The sequence below is a fragment of the Fringilla coelebs genome (genome assembly GCF_963513975.1).
Source record: "Fringilla coelebs genome assembly, chromosome: 4".
Classification (NCBI taxonomy): domain Eukaryota; kingdom Metazoa; phylum Chordata; class Aves; order Passeriformes; family Fringillidae; genus Fringilla; species Fringilla coelebs.
Genome location: NC_140032.1, coordinates 68,409,081 through 68,420,878, shown reverse-complemented (window position 1 = coordinate 68,420,878; position 11,798 = coordinate 68,409,081). Strand labels below are relative to the sequence as shown.

Genomic DNA, 11,798 nt, shown 5'->3' with positions numbered 1-11,798 from the left:
TGCCCTTGATCTGGGATTTACTGGTCCCAGAAGACAGGTCCCCATCTTCGTGGCACAAAGCTTGTCTCTGTCTCTCAGGTGCCATCAGCACCTTGGACAGTGAGAAACCAGCAACTATTTCCAACTTCTGCTCAAGAGCTCACTTTTCACACTTATTTTTCAATTCCTGACTTTGGCCCCATAGTGTACATTTCTCCTTTCTTGTCCTTTGGCTGTTCTCCTTCATAAGATATAATCTAAGAGGCTCTCTAAAATATTCTGTGTTGACACAATGATACTGCATGAGATGTCATTCATTTTACATTAGCTGAGTTTCTCTGTTGCACACCAAGAACATCAAACACCACCTCCTTCTGTTTCTGTAGCAAAATTCAAAGCTGCATTGGCTTAAAAACATTAACAACATTCTGCATTATTTATTATATTCTACCTTGCAGGCTGACCTACACTAATCCTCTTGGATGTATTCAGAACAGGAGTGATCCTTGGCCTCTAACTTTAAAGCAATTTACTACTACTGCAAATACAGCAACATTTTAGATAGAAATTATAGGTGGGATTGGAAAAGTGTAATGCTGTTGAAGACTCCTGCCTGTCTACCTTATGACACTAGAAGAAGCTCCCAAAGCTTTGACAATATCACTGGTATTTCATATTCCTTGTCATTATTTTTCAATTCGTGGTTCCCTGAGAGATTTGAAGAGTAATTGTGTGACAGTAGGGGGTGAGAAATGACAACAAATGCTTGACAAATAGAGTTTAAAAACAGAACAAAAGAACTTCTCAAACCAGGAAGTAGGCAGAACAATTCTTTTAGTCAAATAATGCATTCAGAAGAAATACAGAAGAATCCTAGAACACATACACCCCTTTCTATTCTAGATAATGCAAATTAGTCACCAGATCCTCACAAAGACCTTTTGTCTTAAAACCTGGGCAATTTACATCTGTAGTATTTAATGCATTTCAAATCCACAAGAGGGCAGACACAGAAGTAAACTGAAGACACACAAAGACAGCAGATCAAAAGAAGCCTCAAAACCCTGCCCTGTGTTCTGAAATATGTGTGGTTGGGTTTGTCTTGGTTCTGTGGTTTAAGAAGAATTTGACCATTTGATAGGGGAAATTTTATTAATAATGCATTTAGACTCCTGATTGCCTCTACTTAAAAACATAACCTTGCCATCTGCTGAGAATATGAATCCTATTAACCAGGTTCAGGCAATTCTTCATTTGTTCTGAAGCCAGCTTTGGCTCCACAGATAATTATAATGACCACATAATTTGCCTTGTTCAGTCATTATTAAAAATTATTCACATTAACAGCAACTCTTCCCTACAGTGTACATGGTTTGATCTATGTGCATACATGCTACACATGTATAATACACAAATATATTGTTTAATATACTGCTTGTGCCTACTGTAAACAGTGAACTCCATAACCACACTCTGGCACATATATTTACTGTAGTAATTTCTTCTTCCTACATGAGCATAAATCAACTTCCCAAAGCAAAGTTAAGCAAGTACAAGATGAGAGCAAGAAAACATTCTTCATTTTCTCAGAGGATGTATTGCCAAAATCTACAGCAGCTGTGGATTCACCTAAGGTAAGTCTGAAATGAAACACAGACCCAAGGATTCATCTGTGACCTATTTTGCTTGGTTTCTAGAAAATATTGTTCTTTATGTCTGGGGCTTCTCAAAACATGGCATGAGGAACACCAAGCAGAAAAAGAGATGGTGAAAGCAGTTTATCCAGCCAGAATCTGCTTTCAGAAAAAGCAAAGGCAAATGCCACAGCCACTTTGAGTGCACAGCAAATATGCAGCTCCAGATTCTTTCAGAGTAAGCGCATTCAGAAGTTGTTATATTTCTGAAAATACCTTTTGAAGCAAAACATTTACATGTTTATCCTCTACTGACAGAGAGGTGAACTGTGGCTAACATGGGCAACATGACAATAGCCCATATCCTGAGCAGACCTTGCCAGCTTCTAATTTAGGAAACAGCACAGCTAATCATAGGAAATTTGTAATTACAGAATTAGCTACTGACTGCGTTTTTATATTCACAAGGGAAGTTACCAGCAATTATGAAGTAAGTCTGCTAGGGAACACACATGTGGTTGGGTTTTCTTAGGTTTAATAAATTTATTCACCTGACACTCGATCAGTACTATGCTCAAGAGTAGCAATTTACGATCACAACTAAGGGCTCCAAAACTGTAGACTAATTTTCTGTTTCTGGGAAAATCTTGCCTTGTAACATTTAATAAACTCAGAAAATGTAACTTTATCCACCATCCATAATGAGCAATCACATGGCTGGTAGCTGTTAGCCTGAAATCTAAGTAGGATGATTCTTTGTATGACTTGTCAATTCAAGAAAAGATTAATTAGACAATTGCAGCTGAAGGGATAAATAATTCCTAGTGCCACTGAAATATACTACAGGAAGGTACCATTCTGGTACAAAGCAAATGCACTCATTTATACCAGGGAAAAGCATCTTTTTTTTTTTTCTTTTACTTCTAATAGGCTATTAATTGTTTAGGTTTCAAAAGAAAACATTAAGCTTGCATACCAATCAGCAATTTGTCTCTCTTACTGAGAACAGCTAAATTTTAACCCCATTTGCCACCTCTACAGTGATTGGCTAAGTCATGTCCAGTTTTGTGATGGTTTTCTACAGACTGATATTTAGAACAAGGAAAACAAACAAGCAAACAAAGTTCAAATCATTGATTTCACAGATTTTTCTACTCCAATTCCCATCTGAATTCTACAGCCACATTCAACCCTTACTATAATTGCTAGGCTAATGAAAAGTATCAAAGCAAGAAGAAGAATCACTGCTTCCAGCCACCTTTGCTGCACTGTAAAGGTGTGGGCAGAAGAATTTACAGAAGGTTTTGTTTAGTACACCTGGCCTGAATTGTAGCTCCAACAGAAATGATCTCAGAGTCTTCTTCTATATTGAAGAGCTAAGCCCAGCCCTGTCATCCCACACAAGGATTTTGGTTTAGAAAGGGATAACCTCACCTGCTTGGCTTACCACCAACTGCCCCTACTGCAGAGGAAACTTTCCACTGCACTCATTTGAGGAAAACTTTTGGGTCAGGTTACTCAAAACTGCAGGATTTTCTCTTAGACATACAGAGTGAATTTAGCAAACAAAAATATAGCAAGAGATTAAAGAGATTTTAAGAAAGTGTCTTTACAAGGCTCAAGGCTGTTCACAAGGAAGGACAGGAAAGTTCAGGCCCTGGCACCCTCTGCCCAGAATAACCCAGTAATACAACCTTCTTCTTTGCAAAAGCCAAACAGTAAAAAATGTCCTCTGCATAAGCTGTCAGTGTCACCAGGCAAGACTGAGCTACAAGCTAAACTCAGTGCTCAATACCAGAAGGGAAGGCAGCAACCTGCCCTGGTTGAAACAGCAAATTCCCATAAACACAGAAAAAGTATGCAACTTGTAAAGATTAGTGTACTCTTCATTTAATAATTCATCCTCCTCTTGCATTTTCTAGACAGAACCTGATTAAATAGCTAACTTCATCCACAGCTTTATTATTCCAAGTCTTTAATAATTTTGTTACAAGTGATAAAAGAAGAAAAAGTGAGATCTGTAATCACAATTTTTTTCTTCCATGCCCAAAAGGGCTTTTATTATTTCATCTCAGCAGATCTAATTCCCCTTTCCCCCTTTACCTACTATGAAACTGAACAAATTGCACACAGATGCAAAAGGTAATGTAGTGACCAAACCCTCCAAGTTTTATCACAGTATAACTGACCTATGTTAAACAGTTAGAACATGCCAGACAAAAGGACTCAAATGCTTTAAAACATTTAGAACAAGATGTCATTTTGTGAAATGACTTTGGTGCTTCTTGTCCTGCTAAGTGGATTTATAATCTACATTGTATTTGCAGATCAAGTTTGTTAAAGACTATTTTAAAAGTCTGAGGCATGACACAGAGAATGATCACAACATTAGTAGAAAATTATCACAATTAGTACCAAACCTGGATAACACTGCAGTGGAGGTTTCTCCTCCAGCAACAACCTTACCTGTTGTAGCACTTCCTCCCAGTTTTGTTTGAACAGCTGGTAACTGGAAATGAACTTGTGGATTTAAGGGCTTATAGTCTTTTCCCTGTAGAAGGATAACCAAAAAACCCCCTGAATCCACAAACCCAAAACAACTTTTATTATTGTTCCTTTTTGCTGAATGCCCTTCTCAGAGAAAAACAGAAATGAAAACAACCTCTCTTCAATTACTGTTCAGCCAAGAACATGCTGCTTCACCACGAAACAAAGGGAATTAGAAAACACAACCACTTATTCCCAGTTCACTATGTGCTACATCTACCTGATGCTGCTGCTGTACAAACATGCTGAGACACTTGCATTGCTTCAGAGATTTGAAAGATAAAGGCTATGAACACATGACCAATGATATTTGAAGTACAGCTGATCATATCTGTTTGTGATGCAAGATGTGTTATGGGAAATTTATATACAACTAACATAACTTAATAAGAAGAGGTTGTGATTTTGTCTCGTTGTTGCTCTAAGTTTTTTTGAACAAAGTATCAAATTTTAACTGGGACACTGTCTGGTTATAATTTTACAGAACCAAAGTTCCTACTTATCAGGACATCCTACTAGGGAAAACCAAGACAATGGTGTCAAATGCCAAAATTCAGTTAGACTCTACAAATTTCCAGGAGCACACACAGAATCAGACTTCCAGAGCCCTATGAAACTGATCTCGCCTTCCCATTCTAGCCTTTTATAAATCTGACCTATATAACACTTTAGGTGAAAGCCTTGTGGGATCACACCATTTCAAAAACCTAGGTGGCAACTCTTACTATTTTTCTCTTTCTTAAAATGAACAATAATTCTTAAATCCAAGTTTCCTTGGGATAGTTGCTGGAAAGACCTCGTGGTTTTACACAGTAACACCAGAAGTCAAACACTAAGTGGCTTTGTTTTTCCTTTCTCTATCTCACTACCTAGATTCTTCTGACGTACCAGGCCACGGTACAGCGCAGTGATGGAGATCCAGGAATATTTTCCTGCCTATCTCAGCTGGAGTCCATGGAGACAAACGGACCATCAAGTCTCTCCTGCACTTGTGACACAAGCAGGTGTTTCCCCCTCATTTCCCTCATTACTGGAGGGTGATGACAGCTTGGATATCAAGGCCAGCTCTGATCCCTCTGCTGCTGTAACATGAGAGCAGCTGATGTTAGCAAACTCCATGACGTTGCTGCTACTTGAGCATAACAAACAGGGCTCAGGGAAAGTGAGCAGCAAACACTTTGCAAACACTGAGCTCTCTCTGCCAAGTCACTGCCCACAGCATTGCACAGAGTCAGGAAGAGCTCACAAAGAGAAGGGGACAGGAGATAAAAGGGACTAAATAGGCAATAACTATTAAATAAAAGACTGGCTATCCCAGGTTGAAATGTGCAATTAATAATTTTCCAGATCAAGGAAACTTTATCTGTGACAACTCTTCAGCTGTGACTTAAATTACTTAAATTTCTCCTATCTTCTTGATGTACCACAGAACATACAGCTGCCAGAATTCATGATGAAGAACACAACTTCTGAGGTCATACTTGCCTAAAAAACCCAATTAAGCAGATTTCAAATCTCACTGTGAAGAAAATCCCAATACTTCAGTACAGTAAGTATGTAACCGATCTGAAAACCTTTTACTGTACCCTGACCACCCTGACAGCAGCACACTGAGCTCTTCTGCTCAAAGTGATGCTTTAGAGGGACTGCTATGCTACCTTTCAAACTGAAAATTAAAATAAACACAGTCAGGTGTCTAGGAACAATAAAAGCACTGGTACTTACTGACACAAATAAGGCACTTCGAGCACTAAAGGATGCAACCTAAAGCAACACAAAATGCCCAGCAGAGGTTAACTTACACTATCCCCTCCTTTATCTGATTTCTACTTAGGACTGGATAGTTCAAATTAAAGAATGCATGAAATCCATCACAGTCATAGAGACAGACCAGAAATCTAACATTAGAAAGTTAAAAGATATTTATCATCATGATTTGTATCACCTTGTGGCCACATAGCTGATCAGAATGAAAAACAAAAAGAACTAGTGAGAGTGCTGCTGTTCCCAACATCAGAAATGGAGCCCTCTCCAAGCGGGGCCAGTGGTAATTGAAAAATTAGGAGAAGAAATGGAACAGTATCTGCACAAAATTACAGCACATGGGGAAAAAAGTCACAAGCTTGTAAAATTGCAGTGCTTACAGGAATATCTCCATATTTTCCTATTATTCTGCAAGGCACCACTCACTAAGGAAAAGTCAGTATTTTAACAAATTATGATTAACGAACAAACATGCAAACAACACTAAAAATTTACAATTACCTTTAAAGCAACAGGTTTCACTTTATCACTTCTCAAAATCAAGTGAAGGAAACAGTCTTTATTTTTTCCAGGTAATATCAAGTGGGACACTGCAAATGGAAATTTTTACTCAAAGAAGAAGGGTTTGCTGGTTGGCTTTTTTTTTTCTCTTTGTTTTGATTTGCTCCTTTTTTTTTTTTTTTGTTTAAGAAAGCTACAAATCAAATAAAAATATGAATATATGTAGCATACTGTTAAGTCTGCCCTGCATATAAAATCAATTACACAGTTCATGAATCCAGTAATGGGAAACATATTACCTCTGACTGGGAGAAATTCAGACCCCTGTGGAAAGAAGATGGCAGCTCTTGCTGTAGCAAGACCTGGAGCTGCCAAGCCAGGTGCTTGCTCTGTAGCAGCTCAGGTCTGCAGCCATTTTAGCCCAAAGGGAAAGTTCCTGGAGGACAAGACAGAAAAGATGCTCATCTGGAGCTGAGCTTCAACCTCCTGCACCTGCTTCTTCTGTTTGCCAGGAAGGTTTGAAATCCCTCATTGATCCTGTCAATCCCTTGTTCTGTTGACACCATTAACAAGATCAAAGCTTCAGCTGTTTAACTGCTGCTGCTGCTAATACAGCAAGATTAATCCTTATATATTGTAGCTTACCTAGAAATAATTATTAACAAACAGGACATTCTCCTCTCTACTTCATGACTCCCACAACTAGACATTCTTCTCAAAAGCAGGTATCAACTCTAAACATGGAGCAACTTTGCAGTACAGATTTCTAGCAACAAACCTACGCAAAACATGTAAATATGTTAAAAAATCATATTTTTTTTCCCTAAAGGATTTTCTTCTTTGTATTTTAACAGACTAGTCCCTCAAAAATTCCTTAGAAAACCTTCACTTTTTGGTATTTTTTGTTTTTTTTTTTTAGTGCTGTATTTTGGAATCTTGGTTTTCCTATGACCCAATTCTTTCCACCAATGTCAAAAAGGCAAACAACAACAACAAAAAAGTAACCCCACACATGTCAAAACAGGGACCACTCTAATTCTCCTAGGAGACACTTAAGAACACATAGTTAAAAAACTATCACACAACTCAGTATATGATACTGGTTGCTTTTGCTGTCTAACACTTAATATTATATTCTTTTTTATAGCAACTACCAGTAAATTAAAGTTTTCTGGTCCTAGAAATAAACTGTATTGATAAATTGTAACAAAATCTCTACAAAGGAGGAAATATTCTTTACCCAACTTTGTAATGCTTATTTCAATTACATTTGTCTTTGACACTTAGAAGATATTTAATTTACATGAACAAATGATTTGTGGAATGGAACTGGCAAAGTCTCCAAGTCTCTCTTACCTCTCAGGAAGCAAACAGGGCATGAAGGCTTAGGATGCTTTTACACATAGGAGGTTGCCCCAAATGAGAGAATCATTCATAACTACACTTCTCCAAAATCTGCAGGAACTCTATACACGTGTACAGTTCATTTTGCAAAACAATGACAGGCCCAAAATGAATCTGAACAGTTTGCTCATGCCAGAGCCTTAATATTAACTGCTGATAACTCAGGAATTCCACATGCCATCACCCTCTGAAGTTACAGTTTTACTGTCCTTGTAGATAAGAATTTATTGGTTATCTGGCTGTACAAGAGGGCCTGTGGGAACTCTTTTGAAGAGTCTTCTGCAGCAAACAACTCACTCTGATAACATGAAGAATTTGACTGTTACTTGGTTTTAAAGCAGTATTTTTCCCAGTGCTCATGAACGGTACTAAGAAAAAAAAAAGAAAAAGGTATTTAAGTGATATGAAGAAATCCAGGGCATCTGATTCAGCAGGAAGAAACACTGTGGGAACCAGCTATTCACCAGGAAGGCAAACACATGTAAACTCAACAATTCTAGCTGCTCAAGCTACCCTTTTCAGATGTCTTTCCACTTGCCTTGCCAGCCAGAGTGATGAGTGTAAGTATAGTACTTGAAACTAAATTGCTCAAAATTTTCGCTTCAGTCTTGTTTCATCTAACCAGATGAAATCAATCCTCCTCAAACTCATACAGGAATACTGAACACTGACAGATTTCCACGTTCTCTACCCACACATTTTGGCATCTCAAGAATCAATTCAAGTTAATGAGTTTCATACAGTAATGAGAAAGCTGCAAATAAAATGAGACAAAATTGTGTTACAAGAAAATGCAGAATTATGATAGGAATAAAACAAGCCTGGATACAATCAGCAGTCAATTAGAATGACAAATTCTGTGTGGTTTCAAATTAAATAATTTTAATGCAGCCTTGTAGGTTAGATACAGAAATACAGTTGCAGACAGCCAAGAGTTTGGTTGCAAGTGTCCAGGATTTCCAGGCACTGCTACTAATATTTAAGTTTCTAAGGATGTCATTAACAAAGGAAAGTTTCCTTAAAGTTTCTTTGTTTAAATGAGGATAATTTTTTTCCGAAGTTCTTGTATCTTAATTTTTTTTTTTTATTTTCAAGCTGTTTTACATCAGAATGTGTTCTGTTTTTTTTTTTTTTTTCCTACTAACTTATTTACAACAAAATTGGGGAAAACAACATGTGAAGGCATTACGGTTGTTTCTCCTGACTGTGCTTACTGGCCAGGTGGGAAGTCTGGAGTTTGTACACATACAAATGCACCACTTTGGATCCACCCTTCTCACTGAGGCTGTATTTAGCTGTCAGTTTCTCCATGGACATTTTCCATGTGCACTTTGAGGTAGTCATTCCTTGTAAACTTCTTGTGGCAGAGCTGGCACTCTGCCATGGGGCGGTTGGGGTTGTGAGTCAGCTTGTGTCGGATCAGCATCTTCTTCAGGCTGAAGGACAGGTCACAAACCTGAGGCAGTGAACACAAGACAAAGACAAACCAAGTATTACAATTTCAAGCATGTACAACACTCCTAAGGTTACATCACTGAGGCCACAGCCACACATACCTGCAGTACTTAATAAATGAGCTGGTCTTTGGAAGAAAAATTCCTCTAGAGAGCACCTGAAAAATTTTTAATCTGCCTGGCATCTTTTGATGCTGTATATTAGGAGTGGTACCACAGGCACAATGATGCTGTCTGTCTAAAAGAGACTCAATCTTCAAAATACCAAGACATCGAGGTGTCCCAGTAAGACTGTGGTGTTTCATTCAGGTTTTTTTTAAAGCTATTGTTCTATCTAGGATGCAGGAAAAATTGTGACAAAAAATCATGAGCAAACATCAGTTCAAATGAAATATTTCCTTCCTGACCTCCAGAATGACACCTGCAGCTTCCAAAAGAATCAGTTCCAATTGCTCAGTTGCAAGGAGGGAGGAGTGAGAATGAACATGTTCTGAAGACTGCAAGAAAGATTAACTACTAATGTAAAGGAAACCTGGTTGTTTCAGCCTTTCGGTACCTGGCCAAGAAAATGGCAGACATCTGATAAATGAAGGTGCAATTCCTTTGCATAATTATCTGGTGTGCTGCTCTCCTTCCTCCACTGTATTCCAAGCAGCCCAGTTCATTCTGCCATTTGAATAGCTGGACAGAGGCACAAGGGACTCTGCCCATACTAAAGCCATTCCTTTATAAAACCCCTGTACTGAAGTTAAAATGAAAACCACAAAAGGTTAAAAGAACAAGTTCAGCAAAGAAAAGTTAGAATTAAAAGTTAAGGCAAGACACCAACTCAACTGAAACTGTGCAGTTATACTGTCACACTTACCGACTGTGCAAGGAAATACTCTAGCATGAATTTGACAGGGAAATGAAGAAAAAAAGAAAAGGAAGCAGCTGCTGATTTGACAAATGAAATAGACAAGAGTCATATAATTAAACAAGAATGAAAACCCATAGGCTTGCACTCTTAAAATTCCATGTTCATTCTAGACAACATCTCTTTCATGCAGAAAAAGACTCAAGGAACCCAGGACAATCCCTCTGGAGAAAAACGAAGCTTTAAATTTATATTGGCACCCAACTACTGCAAATGCTGAATGATGACTTATTCCTTTAGAAACCACAACAAGAGCTGACCATCCAAGTAGATCATCTTGACCTCCAGCATATGGCTTTTATGCCAATTAAGGCTAAACCAGTAAATGACCATAAAATGGCAATGGCCAGAGGCAAGTTTTGTACCCAAAATAATTTCTCCCCACACTGTGTGTGCTGCTGCACTAGAACATTTTTGACTTTCTGACATGATGTAATGCTGAAGACCTTCATACAGCAGCTCTCCAGCTTTTCCCCAGTGAATAATCTCTGAATAAACCTCTCTTAGACCCAAGCAACAGCCACCCCTTCGTTACTGACACTGGACCTCAATTACAGCACCCACTGGTCAGCTCATGCTTGAGCACTGCTTTTGGCAAAGCCAAAGGTTTCTGTTTCTCCTTCACAGAGCACACAGAGGGAACATTTATCTAATCACAGCCACGAATCCCAGTGCGCTGGAAGTGTAACACACTTGTAAATACTCCATGTTTCTTGAGAGCCCAGGAGGCCAGTCAGGGACATACACACATACAAGATGTGTGTGTTCTGTGTATCTTACACACATCTCTTAATTTCTAAAATAAAAGCTTATAATACAGCCTCAAAGTAGATTTATTTCATTTATTCTGCTCATGTGACCAATATATTGTGTCCTTCTGATCCTCCAAGGCTCTACCATGTTGTGCTACCTTCCTTCTTCAAAAAACACATGGAAAGCACAGGATTATTAAAGGTATGGCACATCCTGTGCTGTTCTTATGCAGAAAAGTTTTGGGGAATTCTTTTAAGAGTTTGCTTCATATCAATTTTGTAAGCAAGACTGATATTTTACAGATTTACCATCTCTCTTGCTAATGTGCACTTGAGCTCTAATCAGTCTCTTCAAAATGATCAAAGTTTCGGTCAGCTAGGGAGGATGGAAAGACTGACATTTGAAATAAAGTGTAAGGTCAACCAGAGGCAGAGTAGAAGGAAATACTGTATTGGAAAGAAACCAGGACAGGCAGTACTTGACCTTTCTGCCCCCCCAAAATAATCTATTGTCTCTGAGAAACTGAAGTTCAATTGGCCTTCCAGTAAAAAACAGGCTGGTCTGGAGAGGCCAGACATCTAATTTTCTATGAAAAATTGCATTTCTATTTCAATATTTCAGTTATTTTCACTTTTCTAGGTGACATGTATTAGAATTGCCAGCTTAAAATGGGAATATTCAATTTCCACAATGATCCGTGGGATGTGAGAGCTTTGAGACATTAAGGTCTGAAAATGCTTTTGCTGGCTGATAAGACACAGGAATAGACACATAAATAAACTGTAGTACCTTCCTCAAACAGAGTACAAGGATTAGTTTCACATGTAACTCAGTCCTGCACTGTAA

At 38.3% G+C, this 11,798-nt stretch overlaps 1 protein-coding gene across 1 annotated transcript in view; it reads right to left on the bottom strand.

Moving 5' to 3' along the window:
- Nucleotides 1–8,742: 8,742 nt before the first annotated feature.
- Nucleotides 8,743–11,798, bottom strand: part of PRDM5 (PR/SET domain 5) — a gene marked incomplete at its 5' end in the record, with an annotated part of 58,649 nt that continues 55,593 nt past the window's right edge. Inside the window, one exon of the mRNA XM_084204612.1 lies at nucleotides 8,743–9,285. Within this exon, the coding sequence (XP_084060738.1) occupies nucleotides 9,121–9,285 (165 nt within the window). The 3' untranslated portion in view covers nucleotides 8,743–9,120. The remainder of the gene's footprint in view (nucleotides 9,286–11,798) is intronic.